The sequence below is a fragment of the Chiloscyllium punctatum genome, chromosome 48 (genome assembly GCF_047496795.1).
Source record: "Chiloscyllium punctatum isolate Juve2018m chromosome 48, sChiPun1.3, whole genome shotgun sequence".
NCBI lineage: Eukaryota > Metazoa > Chordata > Chondrichthyes > Orectolobiformes > Hemiscylliidae > Chiloscyllium > Chiloscyllium punctatum.
The window spans coordinates 57,850,665-57,873,838 of record NC_092786.1 but is presented as its reverse complement, the minus strand read 5'-3'; the positions used below and the strand labels follow the sequence as shown (position 1 = coordinate 57,873,838).

General features: G+C 40.9%; 1 protein-coding gene across 1 annotated transcript in view; it reads left to right on the top strand.

The window, feature by feature from the left end:
• Nucleotides 1–23,174, top strand: part of strc1 (stereocilin 1) — a 53,750-nt gene that overhangs the window by 11,375 nt on the left and 19,201 nt on the right. Inside the window, exons 7-17 of the mRNA XM_072564856.1 lie at nucleotides 1,043–1,175; nucleotides 4,473–4,655; nucleotides 4,998–5,036; nucleotides 5,136–5,303; nucleotides 10,518–10,655; nucleotides 11,125–11,189; nucleotides 12,628–12,751; nucleotides 15,385–15,473; nucleotides 18,215–18,350; nucleotides 20,903–21,099; nucleotides 22,926–23,016. Of these exons, the coding sequence (XP_072420957.1) occupies nucleotides 1,043–1,175; nucleotides 4,473–4,655; nucleotides 4,998–5,036; nucleotides 5,136–5,303; nucleotides 10,518–10,655; nucleotides 11,125–11,189; nucleotides 12,628–12,751; nucleotides 15,385–15,473; nucleotides 18,215–18,350; nucleotides 20,903–21,099; nucleotides 22,926–23,016 (1,363 nt within the window). The remainder of the gene's footprint in view (nucleotides 1–1,042; nucleotides 1,176–4,472; nucleotides 4,656–4,997; nucleotides 5,037–5,135; nucleotides 5,304–10,517; nucleotides 10,656–11,124; nucleotides 11,190–12,627; nucleotides 12,752–15,384; nucleotides 15,474–18,214; nucleotides 18,351–20,902; nucleotides 21,100–22,925; nucleotides 23,017–23,174) is intronic.

Below are 23,174 nucleotides of genomic sequence, written 5' to 3'. Positions count from 1 at the left end.
TGAACAATATAGCATAGCCAATCCATGTAATCTGCACATCTTTGGACTGTGGAATGAAACTGGAGTATTTGGCAGAAGCCCATGCAGGTATAGGGAAAATGTGCAAACTTCACACACAGCCGCTCAAAGCTGCAATTGACCCCAGGTCCCTGGCGTTGAGAGGCAGCAGTGCTAACCACTGAACCATCATGCTGCCCCTATCTTGTTGATCTTCTGAACTCTGATCGTGTTCTTACCATGTGTATACTGCTTTGTTGCTATCCTGTCGATTCCAGGTGCCAGATTTGCCTTCAGTTTTTTTCTTGGCTCTTTGAATCCCTGATATGATTGCTTCCTAGTGGATATCCCGTGCTGCAGTGCTGTCACTGAACGCAAATAAGGAACTGGGGTCATGCTTGTTGAGGATCTCCTAAAAGAGTTCCACTCTTTTTATGTCCTTTTTGATTGTCTAGCAGCTGAGCATCCTTACCTTTGGTTGAAAAAAGTGTTGCTGGAAAAGCGCAGCAGGTCAGGCAGCATCTAAGGAGCAGGGGAATCGACGTTTCGGGCATAAGCCCTTTCTTCAGAACCTTTGGTTCACTAGTGTTGCTCTTGACGTGGTCAACCACAATGCTGTATCTTGGAGTCATTGTGATGCTTACTTCTGTGGTGTCCTGTCTTTTAACTCTTGTTTTTATTTCCTGCAACTCTTCTTTGCTATTTCCAGTCTTTTGTACTGAATAATATAACTAGAGGTTAGTAAAAACTAAAAAATTAAAACTTTAAAAAGTTACATATAGTGCTTGAAGAAACTCCTGGCTAAATGCATGTTCTTGATCAGGTTGGAGTGGTATGGATTCACAACCTTGAAGTACAAGGCACAGCAGCTTCAGTAGACTATGTGATCTTTCCTAGCCCTTGAATTTTCTTTAATTTCTTCCTATTCAAGTATTCTCCCTTTTAAAGGAATGGGCAAATAAATGTTGCATACAATTGAAAAATAGATGCATCCTTCCTTAATTTAACAGGTATCTCTCACTGGTATTTTTTTTCCCATTTTTAGACTGGGCAGATTGATGTGTTCTGCAACTACCCAGGACCTAAGATTCTACAAACAGAATCTGCAAGTGTTTGATATCATCAAGAAACAGATACTGAAATGCATTGGGGATCAAATCTTTGTTCCTAATGAATTGGTGAGTTAACCTCTATCATTGATTCCCTGTCCAGACCCTAATCCAATTGTTGGAGATAATCCTGAGGGACAAAGTTTGCATATATATGGAATAGGAAGGACTGATTAGGGATAGTCAACATGACATTGTGCATGGGATATCATGTCTCACTAATTTGAGTTTTTTGAAGAAGTAACAAAGACAATTGATGAGGGCAGGCAGTGAACATGATCTATAAGGACTTCAGTAAGGTGTTTGACAAGGTTCCTTGTGGTAGACTGGTTAGTGAGGTTAGATCACATGGAATACAGGGAGAACTAGCCATTTGGATATAGAAGTGGCTCGAAGGTAGAAGACAAAAGGTGGTGGTGGAGGGTTGTTTTTAAAACTGAAGGCCTGTGACCAACGGTGTGCACAAGGATCAGTGCTGGGTCAACTGCTTTTCATCATTTATATAAATGATTTTGATGTGAACATAGGAGGTATGCTTAGTAAGTTTATAGATGACATCAGAATTGGAAATGTAGTGGACAGCGAAGATGGTTACCTCAGAGTACAATGGGATCTTGATCAGATGGGCCAATGGACTGAGGAGTGTCATGTTGAGTTTAATTTAAATAAATGTGAGGTGCTGCATTTTTGAAAGGCAAATCAGGGCAGGGCTTAGCCATTTAATGGTAAGGTTCTGGGGAGTGTTACTGAGCAAAGAGACTTTGCAGTGCAGGTTCATAATTCCTTAAAAGTGTATTGGCAGGTAGATCGGATAGTAAGAAGGCGTTTGATGTGCTTATCTTTATTGGTCTGTGCATTGAGTCTGGGGTTTAAGAGGTCATATTGCGGCTGTACAGGACATTGGTTAGACCACTTTTGGAATATTGCGTGCAATTCTGGTCTCCTTCCTATCGGAAGGATGTTCTGAAACTTGAAAGAGTTCAGAAGAGGTTTACAAGGATGTTGCCAGGGTTGGAGGATTTGAGCTATAGGGAGAGGCTGAACAGGCTGGGGCTTTTTTTCCTGGAGTGTCTGAGGCTGATGGGTGACCTTACAGAGACTTATCAAATCATGAGGGGTGAATAGACAAGGTCTTTTCCCTGGGATGGGGGAGTCCAAAACTAGACGGCATAGGTTTAAGCTGAGAGGTGAAGGATTTAAAAGGGAGCTAAGGGGCAATATTTTCACCCAGAGGTTGGTGTGTGTATGGAATGAGCTGCTATAGGAAGTTGTGGAGGCTGGTACAATTACAACTTTTAAAAGGCCTCTGGATAGGTATATGAATAGCAAGTGTTTAGCGGGATATGGGCCAAGTACTGGTAAATGAGACTAGATTAATGTAGGATATCTGGTCGGCATGGACGGGTTGGAAAGGGTCTGTTTCCATGCTGGACATCTCTATGACTCTGGGTAATATTCTTGCTAGAAGTGTGAGCTGATAATCATACCACGAGAGCAACAAGACATTGGGGACCTTTGTGAATGATGGAGCCATCAATCTTACTCCTTGAGAACTAACAGTCACAAGACAGAAAGAAATCAGGTGAATTAGCCATATCAGAACAACAGAGAGGGAGAGATTGGTATCAAAGAAAGAAAGAAACAGAAATGCAAGAGAAGAAAAAATAGATTTTGCTTGTTAAAAGTGTCTCGCAGTTCCTGAGCCAGTGAGATTTAGTAGTGGCATTGCATTAGAAATTGTCATGCCATCAAATCATACAGCACAGCCCAACTCCTCATTCCGAACAGGTTTCCTAAACTGAACTATTCCCACTTGCCTGTATTTGGCTCATATCCATCTCAGCCTTTCCTATCCAAGGTTACAAATCACACAACACCAAGTGAAACTATCACAGTATTCTAACAAATGAAAGGCTTAGCAGACAATCAATTTTTCAATGTATAATTTCAGTTACATTACACTGTAAATTTTTGCTATAAATTCTGTGTGTTAGGATTGAGCCCTCCACTATCACCTGATGAAGGACCGTCGCTCTGAAAGCTAGTGTGCTTCCAATTAAACCTGTTGGACTATAACCTGGTGTTGTGTGATTTTTAACTTTGTACACCCCAGTCCAACATCAGCATCTTCAAATCAGGTTATAGTCCAACAGGTTTAATTGGAAGCACTAGCTTTTGGAGCGCCGTAACCACCTGATGAAGGAGCGACGCTCCAAAAGCTAATGTGCTTCCAATTAAACCTGTTAGACTATAACCTGGTATTGTGTGATTTGTAACTTTTGTACACCCCAGTCCAACACCAGCGTCTCCAAATCATTTCCTATCCATGTCTTTAAAATGTTGTAATTGTTCCTGCTTCTACCACTTCCTCTGGCAGTTCTACAAGCGCACCACCCACTGTGTGAAAATGTTGCCCCTCAGATTCCTTTCAAATCTTTCCCTTCTCCCCTTAAAGTTATGCCATCTAGTTCTGGACTTCTGTATTCTGGGGAAAAGACCTTGCATATTCACCTTACCTATGCTCCTCATGATTGTATAAACCTCTAAGGTTTATACCTCAGTGTTAAGAGTGCTTATTGCTGTTAATTATGAGCCCCAGATTTCTGCAGTAAACTTTTAAATGCCCGATTAGTGTGTAAATCTTCAAAAACAGTGAGATATCCGATTGTCAAGCAGCAAATTCTATCCATTCACAATTTAATCATGTTGTAACAAGGGATTGATTAGTTCAGTTGGCTGGATGCCTGGTCTGCAATGCAGAGTGAAGGCAGCAGTGTGGGTTCAATTTCTACATCTACTGAGGTTACCACGAAGGTCTTGCCTTCTCCATGTCTCACCTTGCAGCCTGATCACCCTCAGATTAAATTCACCACCAGTCATCTGTAATGAGCTAAGAGCCTGATGGTCCTCTGGAACAAAGGCGGCTTTACCTTAGTGTGTGTGACTGCCATATGTTGATTTATATAGTAATAATCCTATATATCATTACCTCACAAAAATCTTCATTATTTACCACCATCATATTGAAGAGGCTTTTACTTTTGTTAACTTTCATGTCAGCATGGGTGACACAATGAGATTTACAGCAAAGTGTCTATATACAGGACAATAAGAAAAGCAAAACAGCTTCTTCTGTGATTTACCATGAACTGTTTCTCTGAAAGTTATTGAAAAGTCTTGTGGATAATGAACATTGCATTCACCTCTTGTTTCACTTTCCCTGTCGCTCATTTTGCACCATGCTTTGTTACCCCCTGACACGTAGTAATCCATGCCGTGAAGTATTTTAGAGGTATATGGAAATGTTTTTAGAAAAGTCTAAAACTGCTTGCATAATGTTAGGAATCTTCTTCCTCCCTTGTACAGCTCACAGAGGTTTTGGTCAGAACAACCAGTGTAACCAACCAAGAAATCTTGATGCAAGATGAATTATTAAGTATGGCTGGCCTTCTTCCAATCCTTGGGTTGTCCTTCATAAAACAACTTCAACCTGCACAAATACAAGGAATGCTTCCGGAACTCAGTGCAATGACTTTTTCTCCTGTGCAGGTAATTTTTTTCTTTAATTTTGCTTCATTATGTTTTGCACAGAGACCCAAGTATATTTTAACAAATTGTTTTGAACTATTGTTCTCATACTTGTGTTTGGGTGGCGAGCCAAGAGAAAATGAACTTCCTGCCTTGCGACAGGAGAAGGGAAGATAGGGTCTGTGATGATGTTGGGAAGGGAGCAGGTGAGGAGAGAATAATTGGCTGGCAAGAAAACGTTATATTCTCAATGGGTTGTGGAAAGATAGCTTTAAAGCACTATGAGATTTAGCAGTTCCAATACAACTCCAACACAGTGATTTCTTAGAAATTAAACAGTAATATTTATAACATTTATTTCAGGCAAGGGAAATAACTGACAAGATACTTCAAAATGCATCGGTAAGTATTACATTGATTTGAAGTAAACTGGTTTGTGCCCTATCTGTCAGTTTGTGGATTTGATTTGAAGCATTGTTCACAGTCTGTTTCTCTCTGTAGATTACAGAGGAGTTGCTGAGCAACCTGGGGTCGTTAGTAATTGGTCTCAGCCCTTCAATTCTGCAAGTCATTCCGACAGCTTTACTGGTGCATGCCATGCCCAGTATGGCAGAGTATGAATGGAAACTCAGTCCTGTTCAGAAGCTGATCATTGTAAACAAGCTATGGGTTAGTATTAGAAAATTGTCTCTCACCATCTCCCTTTTCCTCATTGTCATTGCGGTGCTTTGTGTCTTAGCATCAGACCTAACTCAGTGGGTAGCTTCTTCGCTTCTTAGAAGATTGTGGTTTAAGTTGTACTCCAGGTGGTTAAGCCTAAACTCTCCACGCATTGCTCCCTTTGTTGAAGAGGCTGCCTTTTGGTTGATACTTTTAACTGAGGCTCCATCAATTATATAAAGTGGATAAAATATGCCTTGGTAGCATTTCTAGAAAAGTAGGGGCCTTCTTCCTGGAATCTTTGTCAATATTTTTCCCTCAACCAAATCGTATCTGGTCACAATCACAAGACTGTTTCTGGGGGCTTGTATTACAGCAGTGCACACATTAAGAAATATTTCATTGACCGTAAGGTTCTTTGAGGCATTCTGGGTTTGTAAAAGGACATTTGGAAATGTACATTATTTGTTTTTCTTTCCTTCTTTCTTTCCCCATTGATTTAGGCAGTTGAAATTTCAATTTCAGTATTCCCTTATCTATCAAATTTCCAAAACAAGGCAGGAGAGATCCCAAGAAAATTCCAACACCACTCTTTAGTTTAAAAAAAGCATTCAACCCTTACTAGGTGCACATTTAACTGTGCTCATGTAACTGGTGTCAGGAGGGATACAGGGTTCCAGGTTTTAGATGGCTTGGTGCCCCGTATTGGAAATAAAACTAACCAGCTTATCTGTTTTGTTAGGAGAGGAATTGACAGCTAGGACAGCTGCCTTCCTTTTCAAATTGATCCATAACATTCACCTGAACAGGTAGACAGGTTTGTAATTCAATGTCAACTTCAAAAGAGAGGGCCATCTCCCTTTGTGCTACCCTGCACTGCCAACCTAAACTACATTCTCAAACTGTGAAATAAAGCTTGACCCCTGATCTAGAGGCAGGAGTGCTGCCACTGAGTCAAACTGACATTTTTAAGAGTTTGAAGGTTGGGGGCCTGTAGAGAAATCTCAAAGGAAATATGCTAATTTAAACTAAGTAGAATTGTCATAAAACTTGAATCACCAAGTCCAGGAAAAAAATGAGGACTGCAGATGCTGGAGATCAGAGTCAAAAAGCGTGGTGTTGGGAAAGCACAGCTGGTTAGGCAGCATCTGAGGAGCAGGAGAGTCGACATTTCAAGCATAAGCTCTTCATAAGCTCTTTCCGTCACCGTTTTTTGCTGTTCACATTGAAGCTGTGCTGTCTGCTTACTGCCTCTTCTACCACTGGAATCCGTTTGTTCTTATTTACTCAATCAAATTCATTTTTTATTTTGAGCACCATCTCTCCATCTTCACTGATCTGCTGTACTCTATACAGACCAAGCCTTATTTCTACAATGTCCAGCTTCTCCATAAGAAGCTGTATATTCATTTTTATCTCTGGGAAGTTGCATCACACCTTCTCAATTCCAACTTTGTGTTGGAAGACAACGATTTTGACTCATTATCATTTACACCAGGGAACTAACATTTAAAATAATTTTAATATTTGATCACATTTATTAAGTTGATAAATGTAGCAGAGAATAGGGCTTTGTGCTGGAAGGGTCCTGAATAATTGATGAGGCTATGGTTTATAAAGGGATTTGGCAGTGTGAAGTTTCTTTGCGAATGATAACTGAAACTGATAGAGATGAATGATTAGTTAAGGTATTCTGACACCTTATCTGAACCTGGGCCAAGAACAAGTTCTCAAGTTTACAGTAAGCTGGACACCTGAACCATTCATTTGTCAGGACTTGGTAATAGTGGACTGCTCGGTAACCTGATCACAGAAATCTGTCTTCTAAATCAGGCTCGTTAGCCACTTTCTTAATTATATTAAATGCTATCCTTTCCAATTTGGATATAGTTTTGCCAATAATCGTTTGATTCAGAAGATTGTTTTGTTTCCTCTCTTTTCCTCCATTTTCACCCTTCTTATGCTGAATGTTATAAGTCACTGGATAGGAGTCTTTACTTACTGCTATTATGCTTGTATGAACCAATCATGCATGATGGGTATGATGGTCAGAGATAGACAGATGCATGTGTTTATAAATAGAGAGCGGGTCATAACACCAGTGCTTCACCGGAGGCTCTCTGATGATACCTAGTATGGTGACGAAACATCTGAAAACGAACCTTCCAGGTCAGGGAGCAAACATCCAGAACCTCCACCTGAGCTACAAATCCTCTCAAAACTCACTAACGCCTATGGGCGCAATATGCTAAAACTGGCCCAAAAATGGGAAACCAACACCATCCAACAGAGCGCCACCCGCGTGAACAGTTGTACTTGCTGCACAAATGCCTAAGGAAACAGACGCTACCTAAATTTCTTAAATACAAGCCTCCCCTTAACACCCCACTAGTCAAAAGAATAGCAGAGCAAAACGGCCAAGATCGCTTCGAGAAATGATTAATGATGCCCACAACAGACTCCGTAAGTACAACTGGGAAATTTTGCACCAAAAAACTCTCCTCACTAACGCGAACAGACCATGAATAGACAGACACAGTACAATGAACCATAGACATTAGACAGCAAAAAACACAGAAAATGAAAAAACTAGACCTACAGAAAAAAACTCAACAAACTCACACAAAATAACAACACAGACAACGTAGAAGCCTGGATAGACAACGTAGAAGCCTGGATAAACAACTTATATTACTCACCCTTAATAGACACTGAAAAAGCCGTCTTAATAAGAGGATTAAATCACAATTTGCAGGATGTGGACAAGAAAGATTTCTTAGTAGCATTAGAAGCAACAGTGAAAGACAAAGAACTCACAGAAAAAAACCCAGCAAACCATCAGACAGTTGCACCAATATTAAGCATGAAAAAGGAAGAAAACACACTCAATACACAAGAAAGGAAAGCACTAGAAGGACTCGAAAATAAAAACATCGCTATCCTACTTGCAGCCAAAGCACACTTTATAGTCATTTTAAACTTAACAGACTCTATTGAGAAAGTGAATGTACTGCTTGCAGATACCGATGCTTACCAACAGGTGGCAATAGACCCGACCCCAAGCAAGAGAGCTGAATCACAGCCTTACTCAAAAAAACTTAAGAAATCAGGAGAATTAAACTTCCAAAAAATGAAACCAGACAGATCCAACGCACCATGCTTTTATGGATTGCCCAAAATTCACAAACCAGGAACACCCGCTCAGGCTGATAGTCTCGCTACCTGGAACACCAATGTACAAATTGGCCAAGGAGCTACACCAAAGATGAAAACACTTAGTAGAAGACTCATGCCACTCCATTCACTCCACCTAAGAATTCCTGAAGACCATCAAAGACACCAAGTTAGCAGAGGATGAAATAATGGTCTCCTTTGACGTGACTGCCCTGTTCACATCCATCAACATTAACCTGGCCAAAGCAACACTGCCTACACTATTAGGAGAATGAAAGACACATACACCAGACGCCACCAACTTCATCAGCAAAGACAACATTGTCAAGCTAGTGGACCTATGCCTTACCACCCATTTCGCTTTCAATAATAAAACCTACAGACAGACCAACGGAACACCCATGGGATCTCCAATATCAGGGTTCTTAGCAGAGGCAGTAATGCAGAGATTCGCACAAACAGCTGTGTGAACCATCCAACCCAAACTTTGGATCCGCTATGTGGATGACACCTTTGTTATCACTGAATGAACAAATTAGAGGAAACCTTCAAGACCATCAGTAATATCTTTACTGGCATAACATTCACTAAAGAGGAGGAAAACAACAACAAACTGCCATTCCTCGATGTCGCAGTAGAGCAAACAGACAGTGGGAAGCTTAAACCAGTGTCTACAGGAAAATACCATATACAGACCAAATACTGAACAAAAGAAGAAATTATCCTAACACTCAAAAACGAAGCTGCATTAGAATTAGCTGCATTTCAATGAGCCAGTGCACACTGCAGCACAGAGGAACTACGAAGAGGAACTAAAAACATCAGCTAATGAACTTAAATAACCCAATACAGACCACAAGCAAAACTAATGTCATTTACAAAATACTGTGCAAGAACTGTAACAAACACTACATTGGACAAACAGGCAGAAAACTAGCCGCTAGGATACATGAACATCAACTAGCCACAAAAGGATATGACCAACTTTCACTAGTCCTTACATACAGATGAGGAAGGACACCACTTTGACTGGGACAACGCATCCATTCTAGGTCAATTCTCGCACGAGAATTCCTGAAAGCATCTCATTCCACCCAGAACTCTATCAACAAAAATATTGACTTGGATCCCATTTATCATCCTCTGAGAAAAAGAATAGGAAATGATGTCACAACAAGGAATCACATCACCAACCCAAGGAAGCCTAAACACATAAATAGAAAGCGGGTCATAACACGAGTGCTTCACCGGAGGCTCACTGATGATGTTACCTAGTATGGTGATGAAACGTCTGAAAATGCGCCTTCCAGCTCAGCGAGCAGACTTGCATGCAGGTGGTGATTGCTGGCAGGCAGTTTGGCGTGTGGAAACGTCACAACTAAATCTTTATTAATCTTGTTTGATGCCCACACGTGCAGCTCCCTAGATGGTAGTCAGAAATTCCAGTTGTAAACATTTTCTCCAACAGGTTTTGGTGGCATAGTGGCTCAGTGGCTAGTACTACTGTCTCACAGTGCCAGGAATCGGGGTTCAATTCCAGCGTTGGGTGACTGTCTGTGTGCAGTTTGCACATTCTCCCCGTGTCTGTGTGTGTTTCCTTCGGGAGCTCTGGTTTCTCCCATTGTCAATAAATGAGTAGGTTGGGTGGGTTGGCCATGCTAAATTGCCCAGAGGTGTGCAGGTTAGGTGGGTTGCTGTCGTAAATGCAGCGGTTAAACGGATAGGATGGGGTGCTTTTCAGAGGGTTGGTGCAAACTCTTTGGGTCAAATGGCCTCTTTCCACACTGTAGAGATTTTATTCTAAGTCTATTAATACTGAGGCCAATTGAAACCTCTCTGCTACTGTCCCAACTGAGATCAGCTAAAGCCAAGCAGGGTGAGACTCCTTCAGGTGGTTCCACATCTGAGGCACCGTAGTTATACTGCGTCCCTTCCACCACAGCAATGCTAAAACCATTTTACTGAGTATGCTAATATTAAGGGCAGAAATGTATGTTTCAGTCTATTTTGTTTTTAAAACAATGCATTTCAACATTGTGTTTTTGTTAGGCTTCTGGCAATATGAAGTGGATCAAAGACTTGGATTCTCTTATAAAAGATGTTCCTCTAATAACTTTGAGATCAAAGTTGACCATGTTGTTGTCCAATGTCAATGTTACCAGCCAGATGAAATGGTCTGTGCAACAGGTAATGTTTTCAATTTGGCAATCACCTTTTGACTAACTTTCTCTGAAGTCCTGTTGTAAAGTGTAAATGTGCACTTCTCCTTTGTAGCCCAGCTTGTTACAGCAAGAAGTATTTGGGTTAAGGTGGGAGAGACAGTACAGGTCTCTTGCTCCTGAGCCCTGTCTGGAAACTCATCCTGGAAATGTATAGGTGTGCATTCTGGATACAGACAAATCTGGATTTGGTGGAAAGCCACCTGTTCTGGAATAGCTTTTTAGCGCTCTTTTTCTTACAGTTGCCATTTGAGGGAAATCAAAGGTAGTGACGGGTGTCTTCTGAACTATAGTTAGAGTTCAGGAGGGGACCAAGTGTTAAAGGATTTTTTGTAAGTAAAGGCTGAGCTGTGTTCAGAATTGTGAATGTAGAAATTAAGCGAAGTTATTGCTATATCACTTGATGCTTCAAACAGTTGTTTTTCCCTATGTTGCAGGCACAAATGCTGTTTAGAAAAGTTTTAGAAGCAAATGGCCACAATATGACCAAAGATCTTTTCATGTAAGTTGCTCTGTTCTTTTTCTAGACATGAAGTACATGAGCCATAGAGTTTATTGAAGACCAGATACCGCATGATAGCACAATATCTATACCTAGAAATAGTCATTGGGTTGTTTTGATGAATGAATAGCAACTCTGAAACTTAATTTTTAAAATATGTTCATGGGCTGTGTGCATCATGGGCTCAACCAGCATTTATTACCATCTTTAACTGCCTTTGAGAAGGTGATGAGCTGTCTTTTTGAGGTGCTGCCATCCTTGGGGTACAGATACTCCTACAATGCTGTTAAGATTTGAGCTTCAGGGTTTTGGTGCAGCGACAATGAAGGAATGGGAATAGAGTTGGAGGGGAACTTGCAGGTATGGTGTTTCCATGCGTCTAGTGTCATTCAAGATGGCGGAGTTTAGAAGATGCAGTCAAAGAAACTTTGGTGAGTTACACAAGTGCATCTTGTAGATGATATACACTGCTGCCACTGTGCATTGGTGCTGAAGGAAATGAACATTGAGGATAATGGATAGAATGCCAATCAAGTGAGTTGCTTTGTTCTAGAAGATGTTGAGTTTCTTGAGTGTTGTTGGAGCTGCATCTATTCAAAAAATATTCCATCACACTCCGGATGAGGATCCTGTAGATTTTAGACAGGAAGTGCGGAGACAGTTTGCTCCCTAAAGAGTTTCTAGCCTCCGATTTACTCTTGTAGCTATAGTATTTATATGGCTGGTCCAGTTCAGTTTCTGATCCATGCTAACCCCCATGATGTTGTTTGTGTTGGATTCAGTGATGGTAATACCATTGAACATCAAGGAGTGATAGTTAGATTTTGTCTTTTTGGAGATGCTCATTGCCTGACTCTTAACAGCACAAATTTGATTGTTGCCCAGCTCTTGTTTCATTTAGGTATGCTGCTTCAGTGTCTAAGTAGTTGTGAATGGTGCTGCATGTTGTCCAGTCATCACATTCTTGAACAGTTTTTACTGCCTGCTAAGTCAGAAGTACAGATCTTAGCAGTTTCTTCATTTCCATAGCTTGGGGTAACTGAGGGCAGTTGCAGAATTCTCTCATCTGCCCTGGCACAGACCTTGAATCTAGCCCCTACCTGATCAGCAGCATGATTCACACATTTAAACCATTACAGAAGCTCTTTAACTAATGGCATACATACAGGTGGTTACAAAAAGACACAATAAATGTTTGGAGGTTAAATGCCACCTTGCAATTTATAATGCTGGTTTTAGAAGCTTTTCAATTACTGGTCTAATTGATGATGGCAAAAGTGAAAACTGCAGATGCTGAAAATTAGAATCTAGATTAGAGTGGTGCTGGAAAAGCACAGCAAGTCAGGCAGCATCCGAGGAGCAGGAAAATCGACATTTTTGGCAAAAGCCCTTCATCAGGACGATGTTGACTTATTTTAACATCTTTTACATTTTTTAGTTCTCTTGGATTTGTGGCACATGGTGTGGATTGTCTGACTCTGAAACATCTGATCATGCCCAATGCACTTCTGACATTGCTACAATTTTTCCGGGATTTGCCAATTGAAATGTCAGTGCCTCTGGTAAGTTTGGGTGCCCTCTGCGTGCATCACAGTCCTGTTACTGAATAAATTCCCTGGTTGATGTAACTACCAATGGTTACCCTGTTGTTATACCTCACCAGTTTTCCTTTTATTGCTACATTCATCTAACTCCTTCACACTGTTCAGTCATTCTTCCAAACATATTTTTGTAGCGTTACCATTTGCCCTAGAGTCAAAAAAAAGGCATCTTTGGTATAAAGATTAGTTGGTGGCACCTTGATCATTATTACATAAACAACTATTGCTTCACTTAGAAAGTTGAGGCACACGCAAATGTTCTGGGACACTGGTTCAAATCCTGGCATTTGGCGGGGGTGATCCGGATTTGACCTCCAGCACCACAGCTTTAGAATTCAAGACAAGCACATCAGCCTTGATCCAGTTCTGATGAAGGGTCACTGGACCCAAAATGTTAACTCAGCTTTGTCCCCACAGATTTAACCAGACCTGCTGAGTTTGCCCAGCAATTTCAGTTTATGCTTCTAATTTCTGAAATCAGCAGTTCTATAGTTCTTTTGTTCAGCCTTGATCTTATTTATGGCACAGCAGGCTTGAAGGGCTGAATGGTCTACTTTTACTCATATTTAATGGGGTCATATGTTTTCGATTCCGTAAACATCTCTTTCTTTCAAATGCCCCTTAAAAACTAATTCTTATTTGAATGTTCTATTTAGACTAAACTTAGTTGTAACGTCTGATACTGGCATCTTCAAATCATGAATAACAACAACTTCACTTAGAAACAGAGAGAGACCATTCAGTCCCTTAAGCCTTTATTGCCATTCATTTACATTGTGGCTAATCAGTCCCTCCACTCCCATTTATTTGCATTTGACATATTTCTCATGATACTGATGTCAAAGCTTACAGCTAAGTTTAGTCTAACCATTGATCAGCCTGGTGAACCTTCTCTGGACTGCCTCCAATGCCAGTATATCTTTGCTTGAAAAAGGGGCCCAAAGCTGTTCACAGTACTCCAGCAGTCAAAGTTCAACACGTTTTGGGAAGATGGAAGATGCATAGAATTCCATTCACCAAATGGAACAATCCATCCTGTTTTTTAACCCAAGCCATAATACCTGGTTTGTAAAATAAATGATTTAAAAATTTGGTCTTCAGTCAGCCACAAAGGGACCATTAGATTTAAACCCAGTTATTCCTTCCATCTGACTGCTTCAGCAAACCAGATAAACTGCAGCTCTGCTGCACAAGCTGGCCTATCCTGGCCAAACAGGGCTGTTCGCCATGTCTGTCAGAAACTTCTCAAGACCTTCTCAGAAAGGAAGTTAATTAGAATTATCATGACTGTTGTGCTAAAGGGCTTTGTAGCAGGATAATTAGAGTATGCAGTGCATTAACTGAGAGTGTGGTAGATACAGGTTCAATTGAGAGATTCAGAAAGGAGTTAGCTTGTTATTTGAAAAATAACAATTTGGGTGGTTAAAGGGAGGAAGACATTAAGTAAAATTCTGATTCAAAAGTGTGTGCAGGTATAACTCTGATTCTGCTCAGAATTAGGCAACTAGGCCTATTAGCCTGTGCCAGCTGTTTGAAAAAGCTTACCAGTTTAGTCCCACGCCCCTGCCCTTCCCTATAAGTGGGTATTTATCCACTTCTGTTTTGAAAGTTACTATTGAATCAGCTTCCATCACACTTTAATAAGATCACTTCTCATTCTTCTAGAATCCACTATAGGCTGTACCTGTTCAACCTTTCCTCATAAGACAAGTCCTCTCATCCAGGAATCAGCCAAAAAAAACTTCACTTGCCTGTTTCGAATGCAAGTATATCCTTCTTAAAGTAAGAGCTTCATACACCTGAGGGGGAAGAGCATTCCAGATTACACCAACTCACGATGTAAGGAAAATGTTTCCTTACGCTATCTTTGTTTATACTGCTGGATTAGGCAAAAGAATCAACATGGTACAGATGTAAAAGGGCATGCAGGAATAGAAAGGCTTGGAGGTGTATATACCCATTTGAAGGTGACAGTACAAGCTGATAAAATGTCTTTTTGCCGAACCCTTGACTTTAGATTAGAGATATGGTATGAAAGCAAAGACATTATGCTGGTTAGACTTCGGTCAGAGTTTTCTGTCTGATTCTAGACAGCACACTTTGGAGGGATGTCAGGGCCTCTGATAGGTCATTTCTGAAAATGGTAATAGGGTAAGGCACTTTCACCCTGTAGAAAGAATGACAAGGGTGGGATTGTTCTCCTAAACAGAAGATTTAACAGAGGTGTTCAAACTATGAAGGATTTTGATTTGAGTAGATGCAAAGAAACTTCTCAGCAATGCAAAGGTCAGGAACAGGTGATAGATTTAAAATGATGCACAAAAAAGCCATGCAGCAGTTAAAGGAATAATGTTTTATAGGACTATGGTGAAATAGCGGGAGATTTGAGAGTAATTAGAATAGTCTTTCAAAGCACCAGCACAGTTATCTTGGGCTGAATAGCCTCTTCCTGTGCTTTCTAATTCCATGTTTTAAACCAGAACAAGGCTGTCTGTTAGCTCTAGCATGGAAGAATTTTCACTTATTTTGAAATTTGCCAGGATTAAATGTAATATTGAAACACTTAAGGCAACATCTTGCCCTTATTTTAACAGAGGAGTTGCATTTTGGAAGCAATGAATGGATTTATCCTTTCCATGGAGACCATGCAAAGCATGCGACCTCAACTGCTGTTTGACCTTCAGTAAGTAACAATTCAATGTCAGCTGAAAATAACTGGATGTAAAGATTGCTATATGATTTGAAAACAGCTACTACAAAAACACAGAAACAGACCAGTCAGTCCAACAGAGATCATTGCATAGTGTCATATGGAAAGGAACAAAGGTGGAATGGGAGTAAATGTTCAAAATTGGGAGAAGGCAAACTATACAAGGCTTGGAGATGATCTGACAAAGGTGACTGGTTACAGCACCTCAAAGGAAAGTCAGTGGCAATTCGATGTGGGTCGTTCCAAATTTAGATTCTATGATTAGGTTTTGAGAAGGAAATTAGGAAAGCAAAGAGAGAATATGAAAAAAGGGTAAAATTAAGGATTTAAAGATGTTTTATTTGTATATTGAAAGGGTTCTAAAAAGATTTACAAGGATGTTGCAAGGGTTGGAGGGTTTGAGTTACAGAGAGAGGTTGAATAGACTGGGGCTCTCACCCCTGGAGAGTCCGAGGCTGAGGGGTGACCTTATGGCAGTTTACTCTATCCATGAGGGGCATGGATAGAGTAAATAGACAAGGTCTTTACCCCAAGGTGGGAGAGTCCGAAACTAGAGGGCATAGGATTAAGGTGTAAGGGGAAAGATATAAAAGGGACCCAAGGGGCACCCTTTTCACACAGAGGGTGGTGTGTGTATGGAATGAGCTGCCAGAGGAAGTAATGGAGGCTAGTACAATTACAACATTTAAAATGTATCTGGTCAGGTATATGAATAGGAAGGGTTTAGAGGGTTGTGGCCAAGTATGGCAAATGGGACTAGATTTATTTAGGATATCTAATTGGGATAGACGAGTTGGACTGAAGGGTCTGTTTCTGTGCTGTACATCTCTATTACTCTATTAAGAGCAAGAGGATGATCAAGGAAAGGTTAGACCCTATCAGAGATGTATGTGGTTAACATGTACATGAATGCAGATGAGTTTGGCAGGGTTTGAAATAAGTTTTTTATTGTCCTCTCAAAGATGAAGGAGGATGTTCTGGTGAAAGCGGAGTGTGAAACATTAGAAGAAATAAGCATATATAGACAAGTTAGGGTTAGTTAGAGTAATGGCAGAATTAACCTCCTTGAATATGGATAAATCATTAGGGCTGAATGAAGTGCATCTAGGCTGTTAAACCAAGGAGGAAATAGCAGATCCTGTGAGGATGATTTTCCAAACCCCACCAGAGGATTGGAAGTCTACACAGTTTGTAGTGTTATTCAAAAAGGGTGCAAGGGTCAGACTAAATTATTATAGTTCGGTCAGTCTGACCTTGGTGACAGGCAAATTACTGGATTGAATACTGAGAGCGAGGATTCACTGTTACTTGGAGAGGCAGAGATTTGTCAAGGATAGTCATCATGGTTTTGTTAAGGGAAGCATGGGTCTCACAAACTTAATTTAAGATTTGGGGAAGTAGTAAGGAGGATTAGTGAAGGTATTGCAGTCGATGCCTTCTACATGGATTTTAGTAAGGCATTTGACCAAGTCCCTCATGGCAGACTGTGAACTTTGCGGATGATGCAATAGGCTGTGTATTTGGTATTAAAGAGGATGGCTGTTGGCTTTCGGAAGATATTAGTTGTTTAGTTGAGTGGGTGGAAATGTAGCAAATGGAATTCAGTTTGGAGAAAAACAGGTTATAAAAGCAAGAGGATACGTGATAAATGGGAGGGTATGAAGAGGGCTCAAAGAATTGAGAAACTTTGAAGTGCATGTCCACAGCCCCAGAAAGTGGAGGGCAGGTAGTTAAGGTGGTAAAGAAGGCAAATGGGACGTTTTTCTTCACTACGCAAAGCATTGAATACAAGATCAAGGATGTAAGCCACAGGTAGGATCTGTGTACAGTGTGGTCACCACGAATACAGGAAGGGTGTAATTGCTTTAGAGGCAGTACAGAGGAGATTTACAAGAATGTTGCCAAGGTTTGTAAATTGCAGGTATAAGAAAACATTGGATGGGCTAGCATTATTCTGCTTTGATCAGAGGAGGCTGAGGGATGATGTAATTAAGTTGTATAAAATAGTGAGGGCTTTGGGTAGACCCTGTCTCCCCTTGTGGAGTAGTCAGTTACCAGGAGGCATAGATTCAGAGGAATGTGTTTTTCACCCAGAGGGTGCTGAGTGTCTGGAACCCATTGTCCAGTTTGCTGGTCGAGGTAGGAACGCTCAATTCATTTGAAAATGAACCTGGGCCTGCCCCTGAAGGAATGCAACCTGCAAGGCGACAGACAGGGTGTTGGTAACTGGGATTAGAATGGTGGGGCTGTTTTATTCAGCTGTTACAAGCATGATGGGGTGAATGACCTCTTCCTGTGCTGTGACTTTGCTATGGTTCTAACAGGTCCATGCTGGTTTTTATGCTTCATATAAGCTTCCTCACTTCCTTCTTTTTCTCACAACTACCCTCCTATTCCTTTCTCCTTCATGTGTTTTTCCAGCTTCCCATTAAATGCATCCATTCCATTTGCGTCAAGTATTTCCTATAACAGACAGTATAGGAGGTATATGACTGGTATAGGAGGTTTCTCCTGGATGCCTTGTTAGATATATCAGCGACTGTCTTATGTTTACAGCCCTGTAATTCTGTTTTTTTCCCCCAAATGAAAGATCTTCTGTAAGTCTACCCTAGCAAACCAGTTCACATGATTGGCAGTCTTAATCGTGTCTCCTCTTAGCCTTCTTGAGAAAGGAGCCCAAACCTGTTTGATCTTTCAATGACCTTTTTTTCCAGGTTGTTGAAAATGAGAAGATTTTCGAACAACATGACACAGAGATTGCTGCATATCCTGGTAGAGAATCCAATTCCTTTCTTAAAGATCCCAAGTTCAAAGCAGAGTCTGATGGTAGACTGGATTTTACAAGTATTGGTAAGATGTGAACTCTGTCACCATTGGTGAGACATCTCAATGTAACAGAAAAATAATACATGGCATGCCGTTTTATCCATTGCTAATTTATAATGACCAAATTTGGATATAATAGCTTGCGTTTGTATGATGTGGAGGAGCTGGGGTTGGACTGGGGTGGACAAAGTTAAAAATTACACAACACCAGGTTACAGTCCAGCATGTTTATTTGGAAGCTCTAGCTTTCGGAGCGCTGCTCCTTCAGGTACACTGTGGAGCAGGATCATAAGACACAGAATTTATATCAAAAGATTACAGTGTCATGCAACTGAAACAGACATCTGAAGGTGCTTAAGAGTGCCCTCAAAAGAACAAGGTACGATGCTCAACTCATCGATCGTCAGTTCTGATGTGCCACAGTGAGAAACCAGAATGACCTCCTCAGGAGACAGACACTGGATGCAATTGGTAGTATACCCTTCATTGTCCAGTACTTCCCAGAACCGGAGAAACTACGCAATGTTCTTCGCAGCCTGCAACACATCGATGGGGATGTGCACCTTGCCAAGATCTTTCCTATTCCTCCGCGTCTTGCCTTTAAACAACCGCCAAACCTTAAAAAGACTATTGTTCGCAACAAACTGCCCTGCCTTCATGACATCAACCACAGCACCATACAATCCTGTCATGGCAGCCAGTGTAAGACATGTCAGAGACATGTCACAAGTATCACCATTACACCTGGGGACACCACCCACCATGTACATAGCAGGTACTCATGTGATTCGGCCAACTTTGCCTATTTCATACGCTGCAGGCAAGGATGCCCCTAGGCATGGTACATTGGTGAGACCAAGGAGACGCTATGACAATGGATGAATAGATACCATGCAGCAATTGCCAGACAGGCGTGTTCCCTCCCAGTCGGGGAACACTTCAGCAGTCAGGGACCTTCGGCTTTGGATCTTCGGGTGACCATCCTCCAAGGTGGACTTCAAGAGGCACAACAGCGCAGAGTGGCCAAGCAGAGGCTGATAGCCAAGTTCAGAACCCATGAGGATGGACTCAACTGGGACCTTTGGTTCATGTCACACTACAGGTGACCCCACTACACTATATAGTCTCTCACACGCACATACACACACTCGTACATACTCACAAAGTCATGCAGACACTCTCTCTCTCTTTCCTCCCCTCTACACACACACCCTCTCTCTCTTCCCCCCCCCCCCACCTTCTTTCTCTCTTCCCCCCCCCCCCCCCCCCCACACACGCACACACCTCCCTCTCGCGGGCTTATACTCCATCATATTCTCTCTCGCACTTTACCGAGCATGCACACACGCAAACGCACAAAAACACACACACACTCTCTCTCTCTCTCTCTCTCTTACATGCACACATATAAGTCTATGGGGTGAATTTGCATTTGCAGGATTATATTTGCAGGTACATTCTATTTTGCTCAATCTGCAGGCAGTCAATCAATCCATGTAATATTTTATAAGTTCCTACTTTAGAAATAGAGTCTGACTCAAGTTTGGGATACAGACAGGCTCTAACCTCAAATCTTTAATGTATTGTCTGAACTGACATGTCACTTTTTTTTATAAAACCTTAAGTTATCTCGAGAATGTGACTTAAAAGAAGTTCTGGGATTTACATACTAATGAACCAAAACCTGCAACCCATTCTAAAAGATGGAAAGACTTAACAGCAATCTAGGTTTGTTCAATATATCATTTCGGTTGCATGACGCTGCAATCTTCTGCTATAAATTCTGTGTCTTATGATCCTGCTCCACAGCTACCGGATAAAGGAGCAGCCCTCTGAAAGAAAGCGCTTTCATGAAAACCTGTTGGACTATAACCTGGTGTTGTGTGATTTTTAACTTTGCAGTTATATAGCATCTTTAACACATCTAATCATAGCATCGCCAATATTGTGGCTCTTCCACATCTCTGGAAAGTTAGGATGAATTTTATGCTTATGTCTTTGGAGTGGGACTGAAACCATCAAACCTCTGACTTCAAGGCAAAAGTCCTACCATTGAACCGCACCTAGTACTTCAATAACCAATAGCTGCAAATAACAAATTACAGAGAAATGGGTAAACATACTTTCTGTTTTAGGAAGTAGTCTGTTGGTGATTGGGCTACATTTTTGGACAATCCGCTTAAAGACTAAATCATAACCCTGAACATAATTACATTTTCTTTTTAGATGCATCTGTGAAATTGGACCTTCCATAGTATCTGTTTTCAAATAGCATTTATTTAGTTGATATTCAGAACTCCCAAAGGAAATCTTAACATGGAATTATTCAGGACTCTTGAATTATTTTCACATGTCGGTGAAGGAATCATCTCGAGACGCTTTGCAAAGATGCACTTAAATTTCATTTAGATTAAATCCACAAAAATTCCTCAAATATTTCTGACTGCCTCAAAGCATGTTGAGATGAATTTAGCATTATGATATTTTTATATTTTAAAAAGTGTTTGTGTAATTTTCAGTCAGGTTGACCTAGAGCTGGCTGATTTCCTAATATATATCTATCTTTTAATTTTCAGGATTTGTATGATAGATGGTTTTCTAAAGCCGAGTTTAATTTACTGGGACATGCCCTAGCTTTTGTTTCTGATGAAATATTCATGGCCATTTCCCAAGCAGAGATGAAGGCAAATTTATTGAAGATTAAAGATTACTGCTTTGACAGAGGAAAGAAATTTCTGTTGGGAGATATGTTGACTAAAGACACCATGTTTGGGTATGTAGTGCCATAGAGCTGGAAGATTCCCTCCTCACTCATATTGGGTTCGTATATTAAACTGACTTCCTAAAAAGGGAACAACAAAAGGCAACAAGTAGTAATGTCACACTCCTGAGCTGGAACTGCGATGACAAGGTAGTTCTGACTGGGAGTAGAACCATGGTCATGTTACTGTGCTAGTAGTCTAAAGGCCTGGACCAATGTTCTGGAGCTGTGAGCAAATCATGCTGTTGGGATAAAATACTAGTCTCATTTATTATGATTATGGAATTAAGCCATGAAAATTAAATCTGATTCAATGATATCTATCTGGAGAGGAGATCTGCCAATTTGCATCTCTAGATGTGTGCTCAGTCTGGATTGTTAACTGCCTTCTGAAAAGACATACCAAAATCTTTCAGAATAAAAGTGCTGTGAAAATGTTTAATATTTTAATTTTGTTCTGTCCAAACTGGTTTTTGTCTCTGCTATGTCAGCCAAAGAGTTTGAGGAAGGGTGAGACTTGCAGGAGATTTACCCCAGTGAAAACAACATGGATGAATATGATTCAGCACGAGCCTCCCTTGGGCAATTAGGGATGAACAATAAATGGGGGCTCCCCAAGAGCAAATAGAAACAAAATTCATGCCTGTGGGTTACATTATTGTAATTGACTAGCATTGATTTAGACATATTGTTGTGTTATGTGATAATCTCATGTCAGAGTCTGGGACAGTGGAGTATGTCAGGCCCCATAGCCAGGACCTGGGGCTCTAGAAAGCCCACTGTACTTGGGTTGGGTGTGGGGCCGCTGTGCTCAGGTCAGGGATCTTGTCCAAGAGCAGCACAAAATCTGTGATGTCTGTTCCCTGTGCTGCCTCCACTCACTGTATTTTTGGTTCTGATCTTACTGAATGATGGAGCAGACTTGAGCCAAATGGCGTGCTCCAAGTCATATGTTAGTATGTGCATATTTGCAGCTGAACACTTGGCCACCAGTGACAGAGCAATTAAAGTTGAAGGTGCTCAAGAGGCCATGATGAGAAGAAAGCAGATATCTTGGCATTAGTCAGTCTGGAGGAGATTAGAAATAAGGAAGTGTAAGCTCATGGAGGAGTTTGAAAACAATGCTGAGAATTTTATATTTGAGGCATTGCTTAACCAGTAGAAGGTTTGGGTGGCACGATGACTCGGTGGTTAGCACTGCTGCCTCACAGCACCCAGATTCGATTCCAGCCTCGGGCAACTGTCTGTGTGGAGTTTGCACATTCTCCCTGTGTCTGCGTGGGTTTCCTCCGGATGCTCCAGTTTCCTCCCACAGTCCAAAGATGTGCAGGTCAGGTGAATTGGACATGCTAAATTGCCCATAGTGTTAGGTGCATTAGTCATAGGGAAAATGGGTCTGGATGGGTTGCTCTTCGGAGGGTCGGTATGGACTGGTTGGGCCGAAGGGCCTGTTTCCACAGTGCAGGTAATCTAATCTAATCAAATCTTTAGGTCAGCGTGCACAGGAATGATTGGTGAACTGGACATGGTCCAAGTATTTTGGATGCTGTACATTTATAGAGAGTAGAACATGGGAGGGTACCCAGATTTAATAAAGTTGTCTGTAGCTAACTAAAGTTTGAGGGTTTCAGCAGTAGATTAGCTGTAAAGTTACAAATATTAGACAATGGAATTTTTAGTCGTCATGGTCAAACTTCAATTTAAAGAAATGCTTTTCTAAACATTTCTTTGTAGGAATTATGAGAGTTTAATATCAAACTCTGGCATAAAGTTGTCTTAAATTTAATCTGTATGAAATGCATCAATTAATGTAATTTTACATTATTTTCATTTTCCAGTGTTACAACAAATTGGACCTCGCTGACCTTGGATAAGATAGACCGCCTGGTTTTCTTCCTTTCAATTGATAATTTACAGAAGATTCCTCAGGTAAAAATCTCTAATACACATTAAAATGTGTAAACTCAGGTTACACCCTATTTCCACTAACTGTATTTCTAGACACCACAGTTGTGGAAGGCTTTAATGACCTTGAGAAAGAATGCAGCACAGAGTTTTCGCACATCACTGGTGCTAAAAGAGTTAAA